Below are 26,690 nucleotides of genomic sequence, written 5' to 3'. Positions count from 1 at the left end.
GCTGGAGCCTCAGCGTTCGGTCAAGTATAGTAAGGGTCCAAAACCGGTTTTCCTCGACCGGACGCATCCGGTCTACCTCGACCGGACATAGCCCAGCGTCCGATGGTAAACCCTAGCCACTGTACCGCCAAGTCAGTGCGACCGGACGCAGGCAGTCAGCGTCCGGTGCATTTGGATCCAGCGTCCGGTCACTTGACCAACGCTGGCATCTCCTCCGTTCTCTTCACCCTTGCTCAAATGTGCTAACCACCAAGTGTATCACCTTGTGCACATGTGTTAGCATATTTTCACAAACATTTTCAAGGGTGTTAGTTCTCCACTAGATCCTAAATGCATATACAATGAGTTAGAGCATCTAGTGACACTTTGATAACCGCATTCCGATATGAGTTTCATTCCTCTTAATAGTACGACTATCAATCCTAAATATGATCACACTCTCTAAGTGTCTTGATCACCAAAACAAAATAGCTCCTACACATTATACCTTTGCCTTGAACTTTTTGTTTTTCTCTTTCTTCTTTTCAAGTTTAAGCCCTTGATCATCGCCATGCCATCACCATTGTCATGTTATGATCTTCATTAGCTTCTCCACTTGAAGTGTGCTACCTATCTCATGATCACTTGATAAACTAGGTTAGCACTTAGGGTTTCATCAATTCACCAAAACCAAACTAGAGCTTTCAATCTCCCCCTTTTTGGTAATTGATGACAACCCTTATACAAAGATATGAAATAAAATTTAATTGAATCCATGTTGCTTGCCCAAGCATATTTACTATGTGTAAAAGGATATGGACAAGTTTCATGAACCCCAAATGATAGCAATTGCTCCTCCTACATATGTGCTAAGAGTTTGGATTGAAACTTGCACATATGCTTAGATAGGAAATATAGAAGTCAATGTCTACCACATGATGCTAAGGTATAAAAGATAGACCTTTGAAGCGTGATACCAATCGGAGTGCACCAATATACCATCCTTAGCACCATGGTTAGCTCAATACCACTTGGAAACATACTTTAGAAAGATACCACTCGTAAAGCCTTTCTTGGAAATGAAAGTTATCTATTGATTTCATTTCATCATCCAATCTTACAACTAACATACATCACACAAGCATGGATGTTTGAATTTAATACTTGTGCCATGCAAGCAAACATATGAAATGCACATTCAAATGCACCATACAAGTTCATGAGCTTGCTCCCCCTACTTGTGTGCTCAAAATTTTAGTTGATCTCTTTCTTTTGTCATATCTCTCCCCTTATGTCATATATCAAGATCTCTTTATATTTCTTTCTCTTTTTCACTATCTTTGTTGCTCAAAATTTTAGTTGATTCCTTTCCTTTGTCATATCTCTCCCCTTATGTCATATATCAAGATATCTTTATATTTCTTTCCCTTTTTTACTATCTTTGTTTCTCTTCCCCTTTGTCATCAATGACCACAAAGGTTCTAAAAATAGATAGTATTACTTGTAGGGTCGAGATTATCAATGTCAATCAATGGGGTGAGGATCATTTTCCCATATTTGGTTTAGTCTAGATTATTTGCCAAAGATATTTAACTCGGTTTGATCTAAGGATAAGCTTCTTCACACCTCTAAATAAGGGTTATCTTGTACCATGTTGAGTTAAACACTTATAGCTCATTTTCTAGATTAAACACTTGGTTTACAAGCCCATAAACATGTCATATGCCATCACTAGATCAAATCAAGCATAGAAGCAATAGTGATACCATATAAACATCAAATTCATTTGATTTTCATGAATGAGCCTAATAAAATAGAACCATTTGAAAGGTCCTAATAAGATTGAAAATATGACTAGATGCACTAAACATGTCCTTAGCAAGGATGTATGCCATGCCAATCAACTTTTACCTTGGATTGCTCGAAGGAGAGGCATGTCATATGAGTGGGGGTGCATCAACACATATTTGAGAAATCCAATATGTTCAACTCATTCCTTAGCTTACAAAACCTTTTCTCATCCAATGGCTTGGTGAATATATCGGTAAGTTGATCTTCGGTGTCTACACTCTCAATGCAAATGTCCCCTTTTTATTGGTGATCTCTTCTGAAATGGTGGCGGACATCAATGTGCTTTGTTCTTGCATGTTGAACCAGATTGTTGGTCAACTTGATTGCACTCTCATTGTCACAAAGCAATGGCACTTTCTTGAACTTGATTCCAAAGTCACACAAAGTGGCCTTCATCCAAAGTATTTGTGCACAACAACTACCGGTGGATATGTATTCGGCTTCGGCGGTTGATAATGCAATACTATTTTGCTTCTTCGATGACCATAAAACAAGTGATCTTCCCAACAATTGACATGTGCTCGAGGTGCTCTTCCTTTCAACCTTGCATCCCGCATAATCCGAGTCAGAGTAACCAACTAGTTCAAACTTTGCTCCTTTGGGATACCACAAACCAACATTTGGTGTATGCTTCAAGTACCTCAATATTCTCTTTGTAGTCTTTAAATGACTTTCTCTTGGTGAGGCTTGAAATCTTGCACACATGCATACACTAAACATGACATCCTGCCTTGATGCGGTCATATAGAGTAGGCTTCTAATCATAGACCGATACAACTTTTGATCCACCATATTTCCACTTGCATCACTATCCAAGTTGCCATTTGTTCCCATTGGTGTGCTAATGACTTTGCTATCAATCATACCAAACTTCTTGATCATGTCCTTGATGTACTTGCCTTAACTCACAAATGTACCATTCTTTAGTTGCTTGATTTAAAGACCAAGAAAGTAACTCAACTCTCCAATCATGGATATCTCAAACTCATTAGCCATCATCTTTCCAAACTCATCACAAAATTCTTGATTGGTTGATCCAAATATGATATTATCAACATATATTTGTAATATAAATAGATCTTTTCCAATCTTCTTGATGAAAAGAGTGGTGTACCTTGCCCATTGTGAACCCTTTAGAGAGTAAGAAATCCCTCAATTTCTCATACCATGCTTTAGGTGCTTGCTTCAAGCCATACAATGCCTTCTTCAACTTGTACACATGGTTGGGCTTCTTGTCATCTTCAAAACTAGGAGGTTGCTCAACATATACTTCTTCATTGATATAACCATTAAGAAATGCACTCTTAACATCCATTTGATAGAGCTTGATGTTGTGGGCACAAGCATAGGCTAGCAAAATTCTTATTGCTTCCAATCTAGCAACAGGGGCATATGTTTCTCCAAAGTCAAGACCTTCAACTTGTGTATAGCCTTGTGCTACTAATCTTGCTTTGTTCCTTACTACTATCCCATCTTGATTTTGCTTGTTTCTAAAGACCCATTTGGTTCCAATCACATTGTGTCCCTTTAGTCTCTCTATTAATTCCCATACTTAATTTCTTGTGAAGTTATTCAATTCTTCATGCATAGCATTCGCCCAATCAACATCCTTCAAACTTCATCTATCTTCTTTGGTTCAATGGATGACACAAATGAGAAGTGTACACAAAATGATGCCAATCTTGATCTTGTTTGTACACCTCTAGAAATATCACCAATGATAGTGTCCAATGGATGATCTCTTGCAATATTTGTTGGTTGGAGTATTGGAACTTGATTGCTTGCACTTGTTTGATCATTGGGTTGAGATGATGTACTAGCCACTTGATCTTGTTTATTTTCATGAGATCCACTTGCACTAGCTTGATTTGTATCATCTTGCACATTTGAGTTGGAGAGCACTTGCACTTGATCATCTTCATCATCAATCACTTGCCTAGGCCTTAATTCACTAATATCCATGTTCTTCATAGCATTTGAAAGTTGAATGCCTCTAACATCTTCCAAGTTCTCATTCTCTACTTGTGAACCCTTGGTTTCATCAAATTCAACATCATGAACCTCCTCAAGAGTATCACTATCCAAATTCCAAACTCTATATGCTTTGCTTGTAGTGGAATAACCAAGTAGGAATCATTCATCACACTTCTTGTTAAATTTGCCCAATCTTGTGCCTTTCTTCAAGATATAGCATTTGCAACCAAAGACCCAAAAATATACAATGTTGGGTTTTCTACCATTCAAGAGCTCATATGGTGTCTTCTCTTTCAATCGGTGACAATAGAGGTGGTTGCTACAATAGCAAGCCGTGTTGATAACTTTGGCCTAAAAAGATTGACTCACATTGTACTCACTAAGCATAGACCTTGCCATATCAATGAGTGTTATTCTTCCTCTCAACAAGGTCATTTGATTGGGGTGTGTACTTGGCCGAGAATTGATGTCTAATTCCAAATTCATCACATAACTCATCAATTCTAGTATTCTTGAACTCACTACCATTATCACTTCTAACTCTCTTGATGGTTGTTTCAAACTCATTGTGAATGCCCTTGACAAATGATTTGAATGTTGCAAACACATCACTTTTGTCCACTAGAAAGAATACCCAAGTGTATCTAGTATAATCATCCACTATGACAAATCCATATTTGTTACCACCGATACTCGTGTATTGTGTTGGCCCAAATAAATCCATGTGCAATAACTCAAATGCTTTACTAGTGCTCATCATGCCTTTCTTAGGATGGGTGTTTCCAACTTGTTTGTCGGCTTGACAAGAGCTACAAAGCTTATCCTTTTCAAACATAATATCTTTCAAGCCTTTAACTAAGTCATGCTTGATCAATCTATTCAATTGTTTCATTCCAACATGACCAAGCCTTCTATGCCATAACCAACCCATGCTAGACTTAGTGAACAAGCATATAGATAATCTAGCTTTACTAGCATTGAAATCAACTAAGTATAGATTCTCATATCTAAAGCCTTTGAAGATTAAGTTAGAGCCATCTACACTTATGATCTCTACATCATCTACTCTAAATATGCATTTGAATCTAAGATCACACAATTGAGCCACAGATAGCAAATTGAAGTTCAAGCTCTCTACTAGCAACACATTGGATATGCTCATGTCATTTGATAATGCAATCTTACCAAGCCCTTTGACCTTGCCTTTGCCATTGTCACCAAATATGATACTATCATAACCATCATTGCCATTGGTGTTGATTGAGTTGAACATTCTTGCATCACTGGTCATGTGTTGAGTGCACCCACTATCAAGAACCCAATGCCTTTCTCCGGCTTTGTAATTGACCTACAAAAGAAGATCAATTCTTTTTAGGTACCTAAACTTGCTTGGGTCCTTAAATGTTAGTTACTAAGCTCCTTGGCACCCAAATGGATTTCTTCTTTGAGCCCATCCATGATTTACCAATGAACTTAGCCTTTACACCATTTGTATCCTTAGTAAGTATATAGCATGAATCAAGCTTAATGAAGGATACATTAGCATTTTTGCTCTTGTTTTTGCATTCTTGCTCTTTGTGACCCACTTGCTTGCAACTAGTGCAAAACCGACCATTGTTCTTTATAAAACTAGTCTTGTGAGGAGCAAAGGCTGCTTTGCCTTTCTTGGGGGTATAGCCCAATCCCTCTTTGTAGAGAGAAGCTTTTTGGCTACCCAAGCACATAAGCAAGCGGTCCTCACTACCATAAGCCTTAGCTAAGGTGTGAGTGAGCTTAGTGACCTCCTTCTTGAGGTTCTCATTCTCAACCACTAGTGAGGCATCACAAGTGAGACCATCACTACTAGATGAGGTAGAAGTGGAAGTGCTACAAGAAGGGTTAGTAGGAGCAACAATGATAGGCATAGATGGTGATTCATCAATTATATCACAAGTTAAACCTACATTGCAAGTTTCAACATGCTTCCTTTTATTTTGCTCATCAAGCAAAGTGGAATGAGCCTTTTCAAGCTTTTTGTGAGCTTTGCCAAGCTTCTCATTGGTTTCCTCTAGCCTCTCATGAGATGCATTGAGCTCATAAAAGGCTTGCTTAAGGGATTTTAGTTCCTTACGCAAGCTTTTGCATTTCCTTCTCTTGATATCAAAGTGTTCTCTAGCATCTTCTAGCATGTTAATTAATTCATCCTTAGTAGGTTCATCATTATCACTATCACTATCATTTTCATTTTCATGTTCATTATCATCAACATGTTCTTCATCACTTTCATCATCACAAGATTGTACCTTAGTGGCCTTAGCCATAAAGCATGATGAAGATTCGAAGAGAGAAGGCTTCTCATTGATGGTAATGCTTACAAGAACCTTCTTCTTGGTGGTCTTGTGATCATCACTTGAGGAAGCATCACTATCCCAAGTGACTACATAGGAACCACCCTTCTTCTTCTTGAAGGCCATCTTGTCCTTCTTCTCTTTCTTCTCCTTCTTGTCCTTCTTCTTGTTCTTCTTGTTGTCATCATCATTGTCGCTATTGTATGGGCATTGAGCAATAAGATGATCTTTGCTTCCACACTTGAAGCTCCTTCTTGACTCTTCTTTGTTCTTGGATGAAGACTTCTTTCTTCTTGCATGGTAGCCCTTCTTCACCATGAACTTGCCAAATCTTTTGACAAAGAGAGCCATCTTCTCATCATCATTATTATCGTCCCAAGATTCATCTTCTTCACTTGATGTCTCTTGCTTAGCTTTGCCCTTTGATGATGTGGCCTTGAATGCCACGCTCTTCTTCTTGTCATCCTTCTTCTCATCTTTCTTCTCCTTCTTTTCTTCCTTCTTATCTTCATCTCTATATGTATCATCGGTCATGATGTCTCCCAATACTTGGTTTGGTGTCATGGTGTCCAAACCACTCCTTACTAAAATAGTGACCAATATGCCAAATCTTGAAGGTAAGCATCTCAAGAACTTGTGCGAGAAGTCCTTGTCCTTCACCTCTTCTCCAAGTGCTTTGAGATCATTGATAAGCACTTAAAGCATATGAAACATCTCTGGCACACTCTTATCTTCCTTCATCTTGAAGCTTGCAAACTTTTCTTTGAGGATGCATGCCTTTGCACCCTTCATGGCTTGAGTGCCCTCAAATGATTCTTCCAACTTCTTCCAAGCTTCATGTGCCATCTCAATATTCTTGATTTGCTCAAATGTTCTTTCACCAATTGCATCATGAATGGCACTTAGAGCAATGTTATTATTTTGGAGAAGCACTTCTTCGGCGGCGGTGGGATTCTCTGGATCATCAATCTCAATTTTGGTTTCTACCACCTTCCACACCTTTCTATTGATTGACTTGATGTGTGTGGTTATCTTTGACTTCCAATAAGGATAATTTGTGCCATCAAATTGGGGTGGCTTCTTGGTGTTGTTGATTTGAGCCATTTTAACACTGAAGGTTGTTAAGCCTCAAATAACGGTGACCTCAGCTCTGATACCACTTGAAAGATCCTAATGGCTAGGGGGTGAATAGCCTAATAAAATTTCTACAACAACACTTAACAAAATAGTTAGACAAATATGAGACGAAGCAAGTGTTGCGCTAGCCTACTCAAAATGCAAGCCACCTACCACAATTCTAGTTTAGATAGTGTCGATTCACACAAGAGGTATGACACTACCTTATGTTAGTGTGCTCTCAAAGGCTAACTAAAGAGCCACACCAACCAAGCAAGCTAGCTCTCACAACTAGTTACACTAAAGAGCTTGTCAACTAGTTTGCGATAATGTAAAGAGAGTGATCAAGATAGTTATACCGCCGTGTAGAGGAGTGAACCAATCAATCATAAGGATGAATAACAATGAAGACCAATCACCTCGGAATCAAAGAATGAACACAATGATTTTTACCGAGGTTCACTTGCTTGCTGGCAAGCTACTTCTCGTTGTGGCGATTCACTCACTTGGAGGTTTACGCGCTAATTGGCTTCACACGCCAAACCCTCAATAGGGTGCCGCACAACCAACACAAGATGAGGATCACACAAGCCACGAGCAATTCACTAGAGTACCTTTTGGTGCTCCGCCGGGGAAAGGTCAAGAACCCCTCACAATCACCACGATCGGAGCCGGAGACAATCACCACCATCCGCTCAACGATCCTCGCTGCTCCAAGCCGTCTAGGTGGCGGCAACCACCAAGAGTAACAAGCGAAATCCGCAGCGAAACACGAACACCAAGTGCCTCTAGATGCAAACACTTAAGCAATGCACTTGGATTCACTCCCAATCTCACTATGATGATGAATCGATGATGGAGATGAGTGGGAGGACTTTGGCTAGGCTCACAAGGTTGCTATGTCAATGAAAATGGCCAAAGATATGAGCCATAGCCGGCCATGGGGCTTAAATAGAAGCCCCCACGAAATAGAGCAGTTGTACCCCTTCACTGAGCACACTGCGCTCTGACCGGACGCTCCGGTCCAACTGACCGGACGCTAGCCCTCAGCGTCTGGTCGCCCGATGGATGCCACGCGTCACCAGCTTCAAACGTTGTTCGTTAGATTTCAATGGCTACGAAGCTGACCGAACGCTCCGGCAAAACGAACCGGACGCTAGAGCCTCAGTGTCCGGTCGAGTACAGTAAGGGTCCAAAACCAGTTTTCCTCGACCGGACGCATCTGGTCCACCTCAACCGGACACAGCCCAGCGTCCGGTGGTAAACCCTAGCCACTGTACCGCCAAGTCAGCGCGACCGGACGCAGACAGTCAGCGTCCGGTGCATTTGGATCCAGCGTTCGGTCACTTGACCGACGCTGGCATCTCCTCCGTTCTCTTCACCCTTGCTCAAATGTGCTAACCACCAAGTGTATCACCTTGTGCACATGTGTTAGCATATTTTCACAAACATTTTCAAGGGTGTTAGTTCTCCACTAGATCCTAAATGCATATACAATGAGTTAGAGCATCTAGTGGCACTTTGATAACCGCATTCCGATACGAGTTTCACTCCTCTTAATAGTACGGCTATCAATCCTAAATGTGATCACACTCTCTAAGTGTCTTGATCACCAAAACAAAATAGCTCCTACACATTATACCTTTGCCTTGAGCTTTTTGTTTTTCTCTTTCTTCTTTTCAAGTTTAAGCCCTTGATCATCGCCATGCCATCATCATTGTCATGTTATGATCTTCATTAGCTTCTCCACTTGAAGTGTGCTACCTATCTCATGATCACTTGATAAACTAGGTTAGCACTTAGGGTTTCATCAATTCACCAAAACCAAACTAGAGCTTTTATGGTTGCACCCGATAGTACTACTAGGTAACGTGGGTTTATTGGAAGCTCATTTCGCTCCGTTTGGAGCAAGTGTTAATCTCGGCACAAGATAGAAATACGGTTTGCGGTGAATGTACCATAGTCTCCGAAATTGTTTTAGTCGGTCACGCGGGGGAGCCGAGAGGTAAGTTGGGCTGTATGCTCGTATCCGATCAGCCCGAATGTGTCGGATACAGGTATCCAGCTTATGTATTCAAAATTCTTAGTACGTCCTAGATACATATCGGATACACGATAGGGACCCTGAAGTATACGCGCATCATAATTGAACACACACACACGTAAGTAGTACATAACATTTAGAATAAGTATTTTTTGTTATATTGTCAAGCGCTACAAATTGGAGACCATTAGTAGTTGAAAAATTAATCAATTGATATACAACATCCACATAAAGGGCGTACCCAGTGCAGAGAGCTCCCGCTCTGTGCGGGGTCTGGGGAAGGGTGTTAGTGGCAAGCCTTACCCTCGCCTATGCAATGCGAGGAGACCGCGATTCGAACCCGGGACCTTCCGGTCACAGGCGGTAAGACTCTACCGCTTGCACCAGGCCCGCCCTACAACATCCACATGATTGGACTAATTGCTTTCAAAATTGATACACTTTGATCTTTTAAAACAAACATACATTTTGCATTGATGGATGGAGGATTAATCATAAGGGGAGAAAATCATTTTAAAGCACGTAGTCAAAGTGTTATAGCGGGGTTGGGTCATGTAGGAACAAAAAACGAGAAGTTACCCCCAAAATACGATTAAAAGACTACGAAATGAATTTCAGTAAGCATGATTTTCTATTTGCATTCTCATCCCTTCCTCTTTTACCTAAAATGGCAAGGTTCCAGTCCTCACTCCTAATAATTAAGAAAAATCTTAGGTCAATTGTGCAAGCTCTGAACTCCATCTCCAAATTCTTCAGCCACAACGGTACACGAAACAATAGAATGGGCAATTTCATTTTAACGATTTCAAAGACCATAAGTTACATTCACACATCAAGGTCATAAGTTACAACCACATATGGTCATTTAATTGACCAGGGCATCGTTTTGACAAATCAATTGAATAAATCTATTTTGCTATATCCACTAAGTCACGATTGCGGAGAAGAGTCTTGTACAAGGTTTGTTCACTAAACCCTCTAATGGGTCTAGTCTCGCGCTAGGATCACATGACCATACAAAAATCATGTAACGAACTCTACAAGCCAGTGTGTCACTGGCATTTCTTGGCTTCATCTGGTCGATAGCAATTCTTATCCTCACTGTCAGGTGGTGGCGGCACACCAAATACCCAGTCCAGCACATTCAGGTACTTGGACCGGAAGACTTCTCTTTCCTGCGCATAGCAGTGCATAATGATAGAGGTAGCTATGCTGAACACAACCACATCGGCTCGCTTTATCAGCAGTATTGGAGGGCAGAGTCCTGCATCGGTCATCCATGTGAAAAAACTCTCGATAGCTCTGGCAAGACAGTACAGGGATATCTCAATTCTCCTGCTCTTCTTCTCGATAAGCAACGCCAGACCTGTTGGAAACTGTCATATGAAAACAGCTTAGTACCATAAAGCTGCAGGATTAGGAAAAGAAGCTGAATTCATGTGCCAAAGTTGTTCTGCTTACCGTGCCAAGGATGACAAGAGGGGTATTGGCTCTGTGGAAGGTCCTAAAAAGCAGGCAGGTCCAAGCCCTGATATATAGAAGGAAACACCATTAATTCCATCCCAAGGGCAAAAAAACGATTTGAAGGTCCCGGGTTCGAGTCGCGGTCTCCTCGCATTGCACAGGCGGAGGTAAGGCTTGCCACTGACACCCTTCCCCAGACCCTGCACAGAGCGGGAGCTCTCTGCACTGGGTACGCCCTTTTTTTTATTATACATCTAGATGCTTACTGCAAGAGCAGAATAATAAATAGTGAACTCACCATGCAGATGCACAGTATACTGAGAGAAACAGACTAGATCTTGCTACTCCTAGAAAACTCTTCCCTATAATTGAGTAAGGCCTGCATGTTTTAAGGGACAGAACAGTTAGAGAAACTGCATCTTTTTAAAAAAAAAATGGAGAAGGCAGCATGTCAGCTTTGAATAGACAGATATATTGTTCACGAATTCTGCTTGTTGCCATTTTCACTTTTTCAGACAAAATAGGATAAATTTGTGGAGCCTTATATGGAGCACAATCATCCTTGGCACATCAGGCTCAATTGATGCAGCGTGCATGGTTTTTGACAGCAGAAAAACGTTTTTCTCCCAATTAACAACTAAACTTGTCACCGTAATTGCATCGTCATATATTAGTATACCTTTTCATGAGATGCTGCCTATGAACTACAAGTGCAGGGACTAAGTAGACTGGAACGTATACAGGAACTGCTCTTCCATATGCTTGTAACAAGAATGAAAAGACATGTCCTGTACATGACTGGTTACCATGCACAATCTGGAAAGCAAACATAAGAAGTTAGATCATGGGACAAAAGAAAATTAACAAAAAATGAAAACAGATTAGCTATAGATAGTACGGACACAGAGAAATGTTATGCCACAGAATTGATTCTATTTACTGGATGCTTGATAGGCCAAATTTCAAAGTACAATGGATAGTAGCTCAATAATTCATTCATATGGATCTTAAGACTTACTGAGCAGGGCACTTTCATGTTCGGATCTAGCTTTATGTCAACACCAACAGATTTATAGTACTTCTCGATACCCGCTAAGTTACTGAAAGCAGTGTGGTTGACTACATCCTTCACACCTTGCAAAATAGAAAGATCTTTTCCACCATGCTTGTTTAGAAATGATTTATACGACGATGGCAAACTCTCCTGCTTTAAAATGTATGCGGACCTGTATAGAAAATAATGGAGGCAAAAAAACACTATTTTCACATGCTACAGAATATATGGGATGATATATATGCAGTCCTGACTAATCACTTTGCCCATGACAAGAGAATAGAAACTTTTTCGTGCATGGTATACTGGTTTAGGGCCTCTTTGGAATGCAGGACTCTAGAAACGCAGGAAAAGAAAAAATGTAGGAATATAATGCCCCGACATCTTGAATCCTATGTACTGAGAAAACACAGGAAACTGAATGTTTGGATGGAGTGGACAAAAAACACATGAATTTGATGAGTGACACAAAGGATACTTTCCGTGAAGTTCAACCTCTTGGTAAAATTCCTATGAAACAAGCCATTCCATATGAATTTCATAGGAATTGTAGGAACCCGATCCTTTGTTCCAAAGGGGTTCTCGTAGGAAATTTTCCTATAGGATTGCAATACTTTATAGAATTCCTTCATTTTTCCTTTGTTCCTAAGGGGGCCTTAAACAGTTCCGTTCACGGCATAACTTGGGAAACATTTACAATAATTTTTAACTTCTAAACAATCACTAGAACCTAACAAAAAAATATTGAATATTTGAAGGGAACTTACAAAATTTGTGCAGATGAGAGGCACATAAGGAAGACATCACCATGTGACCAAGTCAAAGGTTTACAGATCTTTCCAAAACGTTTGCTCTTTATTCCACAACGGGATGCAAGCACTGCTGCACGCATCAGAATGTATATAGCCAAGCTAGTATGTTGAGTTCCTGGTCCTGTCAGGAGCATAGAAGGACCAGCAATCAACCCAGCTAATAATGACCTCCACCTTGCTGTTCTGAAGCAACAAGAGTATTCAGTTATACATTATCCAACAAAATCGACCTAGTAATTCAAAGAGATGTGGAAGCTGTAATGGAACAAGATTCTGAGGTGTTGTGTCAATGAGAAACAACTACAAAATGGCAAGATAGGAACTGCTGCATAGCATCTTGATCATATCTGGGTTCATCAAAAGACCCATGAAAGATATCTCATACATCAATAAAATCAAAAGACCACTAGTCCACTAGCATGCAGGTCTGATCAATACTATATCAAAGTACTTCACAGTACAGGACTACTGAGCTTCTCACAACAATAGCACTGAATAACAGCAGGTTGCAGAAGTCCTATACTATAAACAAAATTTCACGAGTTCTTGGTTCAACTAATCTTAGTAAACAACACAGTGATGCAGCACTTGTCCAGTCAAAACTAGCATCTTGGATCACTAATGAACAAAATTGCTTCCACAGGAAGAATTGTTTGCAATTGTAGAACTGTGATCAATTCTCACCACAGTCAGCAATCATGCATGCACTTCCCAGTACCTGAGAAGAAAGAACAATTTCTATCGAAATTCAATTAATCCTCGCCAAAGCACCAGCTCTGGCCTCTCATACTAATATTTAAAGAAAAGTAACACAAGCCGCAGGATCTATTTTCTGTTGCTTCTCATCTTCTAGACATGTTCATTCAAACACATCACTTGACAGATAACTAAATGCACCTAGTTCCCACCTACTCCACTATCTTCACATCGGATTAACCAAAGGCAACACACATGGTTTGCTCGAATCATCACAGAAGCAATCGCCAATCATCTCCACATCAAGCAAATTCGCAGTCCCCAATTAGGAAAAAATTTCAACTGTGATGGTCCCGTGAACTGACCTCTTACGTCCCCAGACGTCAGCGATGTACTCATCGACGGAGACGTAGCTGCCGGCAAAGGTCCCCAAGAACAAGCCGTACCTCACAGTCTCCTTGACCGCGAGCACCACGGCCTCCTCGTTCGTCATAGCTCCGGTCTTCCTGCACTCACCAGCACGCCACGGCACAAGAATTAGTTTTAGAACCACCAAGACCAAAAACCCCCGTACCAAAGCATCCAGCTTGTGCGCGCGCGAGAGACCTCGATCTGGGGGAGCGGCGGCTGCGGATGCGGACGAGGACGGAGAAGAGCGCGAGGCCGCCCTTGAGGCCCGCGCCGATGGCGAAGCCCTTCGCTGCCGCCTCCACGCACCGCCGCAGCCACCGGAGCTCGCCGTCCCCAGCGGTCAGCGCCGGCGGGGCCTCCAGGGGTTTCCCCGGCGGGGCGGCGCAGTTGCCGTTCACGGCGCATTGGAGATCCTCCGGCGGCGAGGGGGCCATGAGCTCGCCGGCGAGGGGGGAGGCGTGGATCCCCCACCAGGTGGCCACCACACTGAGGAAGAGGAAGCTCTGCTGAGGGCAATTGGGGGGCTGCAAGGCTCGTGTTTACGCCAGTGCAGGCAGCATGACTTGCCGTCAGCGGAGTTCTACGCGTGCCAGTATAGAATGATCTGTGGCCATCTGTTAAAAATCGGAAGCGTTCTATTACTGTATTAAATTTCTGCGATGAGATTTTACGGATATCATATTATCAGGAGTAAATTTCTGGGAACAGAGTTTTTTCAGGGAACCGACGGATAGGGTAAATTGCCGGCAAATACGAAGACGGTATAGGATCATTCATGTATATGTGCCCGAATTGCACTGCATCCTGCACTGGTAGCATTTTTTTTTTTTTTGACAACTGCACTGGTAGCATTAAAAGCGAAAGCTACATCCGTGGCGACCAATAAATAGAGTTTGAAAGGTGTGCTTTCGAGCTCCACCCTTTTATTAGCGCAACTACGTGCCCTTTTTTACTCCGTCCGTCCTGAAAAAAAAACATAATTCTAATTTTAAATCTAGACATAGTTTAAGCTAGAATTATGTTTTTTTTTCTGGACAAAGTGAGTAGTGCTTTTATGAAATCCTTATTGGAAGTCAATTACTATGATACTCTAAGTGCTTGTGCTTGTAAAATTTTAGAGCAAAATTCACCGTCAGTCCCTAAACTTGGCCGACGGTGTTATCCAGGTCTTTGAACTTCTAAAGTGATGGCCCTGTTCGCTTGAACTTATCAGCCGTACCGTTTCAGCGAAATAACAATATTTTTCTTTCACAATAAATCAGCATCAGCATCAGCCGTTTTTCTAGTCAGCCGAACAGGGCCGATATCTGTGGGTCCCTAAACTTGGCAGAGGGTGTCATCCAGGCCCCTAAACTTGAAAGGTGATCACCGCAGGTCCCTAATTTTGGCTAGCGGTGCCATTCTGGCCCCTGAACTTTCAAAGTAATCACCGCAGGTCCATAAACTTGGCAAGCAGTGTCATCCCTATCCAAATATAATCATATTAAAAGCTACCTATAGTACTAAAAGTTTTCTCTATTTTACTTTTAATTTTAGTATTATTTTAAAAGTTTTAATAGTAGTATTATAGAAGTAACTTTTCTCTTTTATTAAACCTAACATTATTATTGAAACTTTTAATACTATAATACTATTATTAAAAATTCTAATACTATAATACTACTATTAAAAGTTGTATAGTATTATAGTATTAATAATTGAGAAAAGTTACTTCTATAATACTACTATTAAAATTTTAAAATAATATTAAAATTAGAATTAACTTTTAATACTATAGGGATTTTAATATTATTTTAATACTATTAATGATACATAAATATTAAATTAATTTTAGTATTTTTTCTATTTTAGTTTAAACCTAATATATTTGTTGTTAGATTATTTTAATACTTTAATTTATTATTTGCTAATGTAAATTATTTTATATAATTTATATTTTTATGATAAATATTATATAAATAATGATTGATTAATTGACACATGTTGAGTTCACGTCTAACGTATAGTCAGCGTGCTACGCCAGCTTATAGAGTAGGTTAGACCACATTTGGACAAGAATGATACCGCTGGCCAAGTCTAGGGACCTGCGGTGATCACCTCGAAAGTTCAGGGACCTTGATGACACCGTCTGTCAAGTTTAGGAACCCACATATATCACTTTAGAAGTTCAGGGATATGGATGAAATTTTATACCATGTAGCTCTACGATCTATACATGTTACTGAGAATATGGCATGCATTTCTAACTGTATATATTTAGTGAGCTTCCGTTTTCGTGCCGCAACTAAACCAAAGCATGGAAATTTTGTAGTGGCAACTGGCAAATCATGAACTTGAGAATATCCCATTCCTTGCGCAGTCTGGTTCCTTTTTTAGGAAATTTATTTACGGTCGAGCGGAGGTGAAAAGGCTGACAATGACCTTCCGAAGACCGGAATTTCCTTTTTACAGCAGTTCGGCACACGTCCATTGTGCTGTGCTTCAGTAGTTCAGTTATACGTCGACGTCGTCCGATTAAAAACGCAACGAACCAAACAGTACTACAGGTAGTAGACGCAAACGAAGCCGAATTCACTCCACTGTTGGGATGCTTCCGGAAACCTTTGTGTCCTGTCGTCAAACGCAGACCATTCATTTGCCAATTCTTTTTTGTTTTCCTCAGACAATCTGTGGGCTCAGGGTGGTCAATGATCGCTTTCGGTGCCATCGTGCCAGATGAACAGATCTGACTGTATTTGTCGTTGTTTGTTTTTCGTGCTTTGTTTGCTCGCACACTTGTTGGTTGAAGTGTTGAACTGCCAGGCTTTATTTGGGTTAGTTTTATGGGCTCTTCAGGCATTAGTGCCGTGCATATTTAGTAATCGAAACGTACACACCATGCGGTTTCAGTTCAGACAAGAAAGAAAACCAAGGGTTTTCATACTTTTCAGCTCACAGCAATACGACATACATGAAAAACAACGCTGCCACTGCCACAAGAATGCTGCTCCAGTATGTAGCATGTCGTAGAATCCGTGCTACTGCAAGATGAATATCATAGATGCAATCAGTACAATTTACAAACAGGGCTTGAACAAACTTTACAGAGTCAAGGACAATTCGACATGTTTAATATACATAAACCTTTGTTTATGCAAACTGGTCGAAAGTTTAAACAAGTCAACCATATATATTCATTCAAAAGAGTCTTCAGTAAATATGTTTTTCCATCTGTACAACATATACTGTACAAAAAGCTACAGTTAAATAACTAAGACCAGAACCAAACTAAAATATATACACACTAGATGGTTATAACTTAGCAACGCAACTGCTGGTTATCAATTTGGTAACACTAACAAATAATTTACAAGCATATATACACCAGTTGTTATGACCAAGAAGGCATTGGCACGTCATCATCCCAAAGCTTTTTGAACTCGCTCATAAAGAAGCCTTCATCCATAGCGGTCGACTCATCGAGCATCTTTTCTTGCATGGCCTATTATACCAGCAGTAAGGAAATGTAGAGAACAACGAATCAATAGTCCCATTACAATTCCATCAGTTCAGAGCAGAAGAACGGGCAAGTTAGTTGATAAAGTTAAACGGTTGATAAAGTTAAACTAGGAAACAAAAAAGAAGGCCTTGATACCTGCGATTCTTGAATTTTTGTCACAACAGTCAGAATCCTTTGATACTGATCCCGAGCGTCTGGGTACTGAGCCATCGACTTAACTCTGGCAAGAGCTTTCTGCAGCCTTTCTTCTGTTTGTTTCCGTCCTTGTTGTAAGAAATCATAATCATCCTCAGCAGGTTTATTTTGGATCAAATTACTACTGCTGCTGCTGTTGCCCTCCATTGCACCTTCTGTAGACCGAAATCCACGCAACCCAGCCCCTTTTCGCCTCCAACGCAATATGACCTTCTCCACTATTCCAACAGACCATATGATTTTACGATAATGCTTCCTCACTTGGTGACCTCGGACATGAGCCTAGCCAGGAGACAATGACAAGTTTCAGCGTTGATTGCTAAAATAGCATTATTTGATTAAAAAAATATTGAAATAGCATCAACAACATATCTTGATTATCCAAATATAATTCGAACTAACTGAGCACTGCATGGTTCACTGAAAAATTGCCAGAAGGAAAATAGAATTTTTTTGCATGGTATACTCAAACAAATCGCGACTTGAATGATACACTATTAAGCTGGAATATTCAGCGGATCACTACTCATGTATAATACAACAAATAACAATACCTGGATCTTGACAATGCGCTGTCTGATAAGTAGAAATTCCTTTCTTCCCTTCCATCCACGGTACTTGTTCTGTATTCGAGTCGCGGCAGCATGCAGGGGATCAAGTTGTACAGGTTTAGATGGTTTAACAGATAAGAGTGATATGGCACGATCATCTGATACTGCACCACTGCCATCCTCATACTGAACTGCTTGCTTTCTCTGGAAGGACTGCACCCTGAAAACTTGATATATACGAGCAGCAGCTTGGGCAGCATTTCGAACAGCACCTAGTGAATCTCCCATGGATCCAGCTTGAAGACCTTCACCTGCTAATGGTGATGCTCTTCTTTCAGTAACATCTCCAATACCAGGCAGACCTGATATTTCTGGCGCATTGCTCCCCTTGCCTTCCTTAAGATCGAGGGTCTGAAGATGACTTGTTAAAGAAGACTCCGCCAAGAAACCAGAGATTCCCTTGTATCCATTAGCTGATGCAAGATCAGCTGGTGTGCTTCCTGTAGGGAAATCTGGCGTTGGGTCTGTCAAAGCTCCAGGAGCTGCACCAAGTGCAATAAGTGCGACAACTGTTCGCTCTCTGGACAACAGGTGAAACAACATCAGTATGCGTATAAAATATGTGCATATACAATATCGCACTCTGAATCACTTACCTGCCACAAAATGCAGCCCAATGGAGTGCAGTCCATCCATGAGCATCTCTGAAATTTATATTCACACCAGCAGAAACTGTTGGCCTTATCACCCAATCATATCCTAGGGCAGCTGCCAGATGAAGTACACCCTGCCCTTCGTCATCTAACACATTGGGGCCTTTGCCACCATCGCTTGCTTTGTGGACAAGCCAGATGTGCAATTTTTCCTTTAAGCGTTTTTCCAATAACTGATCCTGATTATCATCAGTGGCAGGCTCATTATCACTAGCCAATTTTAGCAACTTGGACCAGGAATCGTTGTCTGTCATCAGTGAGCTTATCTTCTTGCTCAAATCAACCATCTCCTTAGTGGGGTTAGATACCGTTGCCTGGTACTCATTGTGTCCCAAAGACAACAGGTCATCAAGACGCATCTGGAGATACCTTTTGTTTGTAGCACCATGTGGACTTGGGGCATCCATGTATTGAGTAACACTTGGCCGGAACTCAAACTCTCGGATTTCGCTGCAGGCCAACCTGTTGGTACATGTGACATAAAAAGGAACCCTGCCAGGTTTGTGTGACGGGGAATAACATCTGAGAGTCCCATCAGCTGAAATCTCTGCTGGAACTTCGACTTCACCAAACATACATGACCACTTGCATCTTTGAATCTCATCAGAATTTAAGAATCTACCGGTAATGAGAACCTGGATGGTATGCAAGATACATCATAAGCAGCTAAAGAAGACTAGATTCAAAGATCCATTAGGACAAAGCTATTACACTTCCAAGAGTTTTGAGCCAAGAACATATGAAAAGCTTTAGAAGGCATACCCTAGTCTTGGAGCGAGCATATGTCCAGCTTGGAGAAAAATCAACTATACTAAACAGCTGGTCTTGTGCAAGCACTGGGTCAAGAGTGAATTGATCCAACTGATCACGAGTTGATGCTTCAATGATATTATCGGTCTCTTCACTGTTCCAATACACTCCAGAACTGGACTTAATTTGGGAATCATCTACTTCACCAAGTGCTTTGCTCATCCATCTCGTAAAACTATCACTTTTCTTAAAGCTGTCCTTCAGCATTTCAGAGAGACTAGATGATTGAGTTTTCAAGAGAGGATAATTAATAGTTTCCTCCAACAATCTATCATTTTGCTGGAAACTGTCCTCTGGAGAAAATGAGCTGATAGCACCAGGAAGCTGAAATCAAGTAATTTCTCAGTTAAGTTACATAAACAATCGGAGCCAGCAATGGTAGTATAATGGAGTACTAGTATTGTGAAACCTAATCAAATGCAATTGAGCAGAGTCTGTACAATAACCTACAATATAGACTTGCTGCCATAATAAAGACAACAAAGTAATTCTATCCACAAAAAATAAAACCATGAAATCAAATTGTAATTAAACAACATTTCTGTGCCATTCAGAAGATCACTAATGGGGGGAATTGGAACTATTAACTTCCATAATTGAAGCTTTAATAGGTACTGCTTCCTAATTTTGCCCTTATGGAATTAGTTTAGCTTGCATAATTTTTTTCATTATTATATTTCTTCCCAGTACTCCATGTATCATTAAAGTTCTAAGCCAGTATTGCTGTCTGGAAAATAAGCTGCATGCAGCTGCTTTGTTTATCTGTTACATACCATGTGGTCACTGCCCAACCTTCTACCATTATAAAGTATTGCATTAGGAAATAAAAATCACAGACATATCTAAGCTTTATACAGGTGAATTTTATATATACTGCTATACAGAAATGTACTTCATGATACCTGCCATACTGATTCTTCATCAGTGCCTACAACATCTGCATCCTTGATACTCAATCCATTACTATATACTTCATCAAATGTAAAGGATTCGATTCCATGTCCTTCAGCGAAAGGAAATAGTTCTGAGTGAACATTACTTTGGGGTGGGGGCATTTGAAGGACCCCCTGGTCAGGTTTAACAAGGTCATTCAATGATGATGGATCCAACTGATTATCCGCCCCATTGAATCCAATTCCAAGGCCAGGCTCATTAAGAGCAACTGATAAGGCATCTTGAGAATATGAATAAATATCTGTATTAGTCACTGTAGCTGGGAAGCCTTGAAGGTTACCTAAACAATTTGTGTAGCAAAAGAATACAGGTCAATTCAACTTTGATCCATAATGCATAAACTATTTCAAATTCCTTCCCGGAAAAAAATGTATAATGCTACTTGCCTAGAGACAATGCAGGAATGTAGGAGCTCGGAATAGAAGCGCTCATCACAGGTCCACCTCCATTTTCATGCTGCTGCGTCCAAGAGAAAGGGTGGTATCCGGCTCCTCCCGAATAAATATCTGCTGCAGCGAATTTGGCTTTAGATACTCTGTGTATAATTGGAATGTGTATCAGTAAAATATTCCAGTAGGCTTCATGCAGAACAGAAGGGATGACAAACAGTTATACCTGATTCTGTTTCCTCATATTCTAAGGCTTGTCCACTAAGAGAGCTTTCACCCTCTGTAGTTTGTGAAGGCAGCTGACTTAAAGGGCTATCCATACGAGCAGCTTGAAGCATATCGTCATGTCCTCTAATGCGAGAAGTTGATTTGCCACCCTGATTGTGATATCCAAATATGAGAGGGGGGATTGGAAATTTTTAAGCAGGTAACTGCAAGAAGAAAAGATTTTGCTCCCAAAAGATAGGAAATGACGATGCAAGTTCAGAGTTTGAACCAAGTTGACAACAAAACATAAGTAGCCAAAGTAAAAAAATGCAAACAGAAATAAAAAAAAAAAAAACTGGCTAATTGAACCAATGTAAAGATAGAGGTGCCTCATAGTGGGCTTCCATGTTTGAGACAAATGAACGTATTCAGATGGGAGTCATCCAACAGAATTGTATATCACATGATGCCTACAAGCTACTAGGACTAGTACAATAACTGAAAATATAAAGTTCCAATTATTATTTTACATTTATGCATTGTTAATTGATTGATTCATTGCATAAGAACTGATGCAAACTCATGATAGCGGCCAAAGCATTTCCATATAACCTGTGTATAAGTAGTTTAATAACTTGTTTAGAATAAAGGTCGAGCATATTTAGGTTAATTACTTGTTTAACTGATCCAAATAGCATTCAACTGAGGTGCCCCGAAATTCTACTGCAAGTGTACAACATAACAGAAGCCCACAATACTTGCTAGACCTGAACTTGAATAGAATTCTCAGAACATGAAATGAAACAAATTGTTTACAACATATTGGCTACATTATACTAAGAATAAGCTATGAGAAAACCAATGTGATTACTATCACAACAGATAATAGACAAGAACCTGACGTAAAGAAGAAAAAAACGCATTTAACATAAATTTTTCTACAATGCAGCATTTAGGATGATGAAATCCAATTTTCTGAAAGTACAATGGACAAGTAGCTAAATACATATCGACCAGAGTAGGATTAGCAATAACCTTGACTTCGAGATAATGTACAAGTACAATGTGCATAAAATCCCTGCAAAAAAAAGTAGAATCAGTTGTAAGTTCCCATGCGTGCATGCAGACTCAATACAAGACGCATGAGCCATGAGTCGTCAACATGCCTTAAGCAACATAATCTAAGTTGCAATACTACAAAAGTAACACAGAAGAACACTTACTCCTCCAACATCCAATAACTCCTCCTCTGAAAGTTTTCTTTTCCTTCCCCGTGAGCATAGTAGCAGTGAAGCACATCAACACTTCCAGACTAGATTAGTAAAGAATTGTCAGTTTTGTTGCCCTAATGGCTATAATCACTTAACAACATAGGGGCCGTTCGGCTGGTGTGAATTTCAGCCGGAATTCACTGTTCACTGTCTCGCAAATTCCTCCAGATTCCTTCAAATTCCTCCAAGCGAACAGGGCCATACAGTATGCTGTAATTGTACATAGGAAAACTTTGCAATATTCAAATTTGACGTACTTTTAATCTTTCATGAGCTTCTTTGACATTTTTTCCATCCCTTTTCTTCCTCCAATTATGGCCGTCCTTCCGGAAATATCTCAATACTTTCCGATCAAACAAGAAAAGTGAACCACCTAAAGGCAGCGATAAAAGAAAATATTAGCAAGATAAACAGAAACATCAAAAAGAAAAAGAACCTTTTGGAGGAACAACTATAAAACAGAAACAGTGTTCAGCAGAAAATGAGTGTCATACTTGGAGGTCTATTTGGTGGTTCTGGGGAAATACGAAAATTTCTGTAGTTCTTAAGTATTTCACATATCTCAGCGGGTCGTAGCCATCGGTGTTGTGCTTCTTTCAATATCTGCTCAACATCTGTTCCAAGTTCATGAAAGCAAGGGTTAGATAATTGAATATAGTGCCATGGTTAAAATGGATTCATAGGAAGGTGGTCTTAAAATATTTAAATTAGATCGAAGTAATACATTTTAATCAGCCTTCACAAAATAGAGTTGCCTGACCATTTTACTCACGTGTACAATAAAACTTAATATTGGAGTCCCTTTTGTAAGTAAATCAACTGGATTTCATTGGAAGTGAAACCCTTAGGACTAAGATGTATCTACATAACATAACTTCAAGAGTGGAGGACACGAAAAACAGTTCATCATACCTTGGTTTGGAGCCCCAAAGTCTCTTCTAAGTGTACTTCACTACTTAGGACACGATAACTCAAAAATCGTTAAACCTCTGAAACTATTTGACCCTCTAAAAAAATAAAAAGGGGGTCCCACACATAGTCTATCATGTGATATCCCCGACGCATGCACACCTCAACAGATCTCAAGTCTTATAACCCAGCCAGAAGCCAAAAGTCTGCTTCCTTAGTTCATGATACAACTGTTACTTGAACACGAGATTCTTACAGAGAAATCCTCTTGTTAAGCTCTTAAAAAATTCCAGGTTGGCAACCCAGTTCCTAGTATTATGTGCTAATAATTCCGATTTAAACCCAAGCACAGATCAATTTCACACAGTACATCACAGGTCCCACAAAAGCAGGATACTCCGCCTTCAGAACACTGACCTTCCTCACATAAAGTCCCCTACTCTCCCACAAGGCTTTGCCATAGCTGCCAAGGCTCCAGGTAATTCCACCCTGAGAACACTGTGGACGCAGGACCTGAACGAAATACCCCCACTTCCGCATAATGGGCTCCATACTCAGTCACCAGACCTCCAAATCCACATCAATTTACTCTAGAGACAAGATGTTTCCTCGCGAATACCAAGTTCGCACCAATCGCACACGCCCATCGCCACCAACCCACGCGCACGGTTCCGGAACGAAAGCACGGATCCCAGCGACGAAACCACACTCTGACACTCGCCACCGGCCGAGCGACAAAATCAAACGCTCCAAAACGCAACTGCACGAGACAAATGAAAAGAAGGACCGACGTGTTGACCGCAACCTAACCGCCAACTCCTTCCCCCTGGTCAGGTGGATCAGGAGTTGAGGGCGAACCAGACGCCTGAGAGAGGAGAAGGCCGGTCGTTCAGTGCGCTCACCTAGCTGCGGCGCGATCGCGTGGCGCCGCGCCTCCGCCATCGCCCGAACCGAACCGCCGCGCGCAACGAAGCAGAACCAGGCACCAGGCGCCGCCGTCCGCCGCGGCGCGGAGTCAAGCAACCAAGCGCAAGTCCCTCCGTCCGGGCCTAGCGGCTGCCGTTCCGACGATGGCGATCGCCTCGTGATTCGCTCTCCCGGATTTCTCGCAGGGTTTTGTGGAGGATTCGGGAGGTGTTGGGGGCCTGTGACTCGGTGACTGGCGACGGAATTTGGTGGTGAGGCGCGAGGAGAGAGAGGAAAGAACTGGACAAGCCAGCCGTCGACGAGGTGGCGTGACGAGTCAGAGGGCGAGCGAGAGCTCAGGCGCTCAGCAGGGGTGTGGTGTGGATGAGGCCGAAATGTCCGTTTTGCCCCCGCGTTAATGCCGGTGGTCCGTTGGAGCTGGGGCTATCGTGGGAATGGGATTTGGGGGGCCCTTGGCTTTTTCCGGGCGCCGGAGCGGTCGGTGGGTGCGGCCGCGGGCGGGCGGTTGGTGGTCGCGCCAAGCGTAGAGACCACACTAGCCGTACGAGAGCCTGCCCGTGCCCGGCGCTTGAATATGCGGGGGGGACGCCCCGTGTCACGTTTCTTCGGTGAATGAATGTGTCAGCGCACGTGTCGCTCTCGCCGAGGAGCCCAACGTGAAACACGAAATATTGCGTGCAAGGCTGCAGTCAAAACCAGTGACTCAGTGAGCCAGTGATCGAACAATTGGCATAACCATGAGTTGCTATTTCCAATTATAACTCCTATCTCTGTTACAGAAGAAGATCCGAACAGAGCTTGGTCTGAACTCTACCCTCTGAGCTCCGAACAAGATTTCCGGCGCTGGTTTCAGTCTCTCGACTCTTCAGTGTTCTTGCGCCTAGGAAAGACAAGCTAAATTGAAAAGCATAGTTCTTTCAATTCGAACGTGTCCAAGAAATCCGACAACGATCTTGAGGTGATCCCGTGGTTCAGTCCGTCCGGAGAGAGAGCCTCGCGCGGATGGTGGCGCCGGCGCATTTGGCGGGTAATGGGGAAGGCCAAGCCATCAGCTGCACTGCTGCATGGTGCAGTCGTTATCTGTGGCCGTCGCGCCGCCGTCCTATTTACGTTTTGTTATGCTTTTCAAGTACAGTAGCAGGACTGACCACGCTTATAATTCATGCTTTTTAACTTATTTATTTAGCCGAAACAATATTTTTTTCTCCCACAACAAATCAGTTAGAATAGTATTTTAGCTTTTTTTTTTTTTGTGTGTGTGTGAAGCCAACGGTGCCTTTACAAGCCGGCACTCGAGGCTCGACAGGTAGCAGTCTTCGGTTACATTCCAACCATGGCACGCTCTAATCCACCATCGTCTTAGCCTCTCGCTTTTTCTCTTATCAAGGCCGTCAAAGCCGCGCGTAAATACGAAAGCCAAGTCCAGCTGGCCACAGTGTTTCTTCTGCTGCGAATTGGACTTTCGATTTGGAGGTATATAGATTAGCAGGCAGATGTAATGCGAACATGCTCGCCCCCTGGCGTTCAGAAACTGGGCTTGGTACTTGGTACGAGCATCGGATGCATCCAGCGGATTCTCGTGAGACTATCTCCAACAGCAGACGCATTACGCTTCCTAAACACAAAATGTCTGCTCTACGTCGCTTTACGGCAAAAACATATGCTCCAACAAATGACGCAAACGGTGAACCCATTTTGGGTGGGAGGTGATGGAGAACGCAAATCTGCGTCGTCTCTCTCCTCGACCCAAATCTCCGGTGCGGTGGACGACGACGGGACCAGGCGGGAACACGGCGGGGAGCGACCAGCGGGGCGAGGTGGACTGGCTCGGTAAGGGGGTCCATGGCCGGCGCGGCGAGGCGGGCCCGCAATGGGGAGCGGCCGGCGTGACCAAGCGAGACCGCGGCGGGACAGAGGCGGGTCCATGGCCGGTGAGACCACCACCACAGCCGCTGGCCACCACCACCACCACCACGCACCACGCCGCCCGCCGCCAGATTCGGACGCCACCGGCCGGATCCGGGAGAGGGAAGGCCGGGGAAGAAGAAGGGGAGGGAGGGCCAGATCTGGTCGGGAGAGGGAGGGAAGAAGGCAGGCGACGTCCACGGCGGGCGCCGAGCCGGCGCGCAGCCGTGCTGGGGCGAGCACCACCAGCACGCCAACGCCCCGCCCGCGACGGTGGCTGTTCGCTTCGGGCGCCGCGCCAGCGCCAGCGGCGGGGAGGGAGGGAGAGGCTCGGCACTTGGCGGGGAAGGAGGCGGGCGAGCGGCGGCGCATGTAGGGAGGCGCGGGATCTGCGGCCGGTGAGGAGCGAGGAAGAGAGAGAGAGAGAGAGGGTGTCGCAGAACAGACCAATTTATAAGAGTACAAGTACAATGGCAGCCCGCAAGCGGTCGCACTGGCATACTTGAACCCATATAAACCCGGTAGTCCGTCGAGTACCACGACGGGTCTCGATAAACGATTTACAACAACCAAGATCGTACATGATTCAACATACATGCCACATATTACATAAAGTTCACAGATACATTTCA

The 26,690-nt window shown here is 42.3% G+C and overlaps 2 protein-coding genes across 2 annotated transcripts; both read right to left on the bottom strand.

The window, feature by feature from the left end:
• Positions 1-10,068: 10,068 nt before the first annotated feature.
• Positions 10,069-14,442, bottom strand: LOC136505418 (uncharacterized). Its single transcript, XM_066500577.1, has 8 exons — positions 13,924-14,442; positions 13,683-13,823; positions 12,577-12,804; positions 11,774-11,981; positions 11,435-11,571; positions 11,054-11,134; positions 10,753-10,819; positions 10,069-10,667 (listed from the first exon to the last, which is right to left on the bottom strand). Exons 1-8 carry the CDS (start codon positions 14,160-14,162, stop codon positions 10,344-10,346), a joined length of 1,425 nt encoding a protein of 474 aa, XP_066356674.1. The 5' UTR covers positions 14,163-14,442; the 3' UTR covers positions 10,069-10,343.
• Positions 14,443-16,877: 2,435 nt separating this feature from the next.
• LOC136551221 (calmodulin-binding transcription activator 2-like) lies at positions 16,878-24,481 on the bottom strand. Its single transcript, XM_066542797.1, has 13 exons — positions 24,129-24,481; positions 22,812-22,931; positions 22,575-22,690; positions 22,270-22,358; positions 22,082-22,124; positions 21,066-21,216; positions 20,837-20,956; positions 20,399-20,730; positions 19,449-19,820; positions 18,630-19,321; positions 17,977-18,553; positions 17,363-17,704; positions 16,878-17,209 (listed from the first exon to the last, which is right to left on the bottom strand). The coding sequence occupies exons 1-13, from the start codon at positions 24,166-24,168 to the stop codon at positions 17,099-17,101; spliced, it is 3,105 nt and encodes a 1,034-aa protein (XP_066398894.1). The 5' UTR covers positions 24,169-24,481; the 3' UTR covers positions 16,878-17,098.
• Positions 24,482-26,690: the final 2,209 nt, after the last annotated feature.

The sequence above is a fragment of the Miscanthus floridulus genome, chromosome 1 (genome assembly GCF_019320115.1).
Source record: "Miscanthus floridulus cultivar M001 chromosome 1, ASM1932011v1, whole genome shotgun sequence".
NCBI classification, from domain to species: Eukaryota; Viridiplantae; Streptophyta; class Magnoliopsida; order Poales; family Poaceae; genus Miscanthus; species Miscanthus floridulus.
The sequence above is the reverse complement of the archived record's forward strand: the minus strand, read 5'-3'. Positions and strand labels throughout refer to the sequence as shown.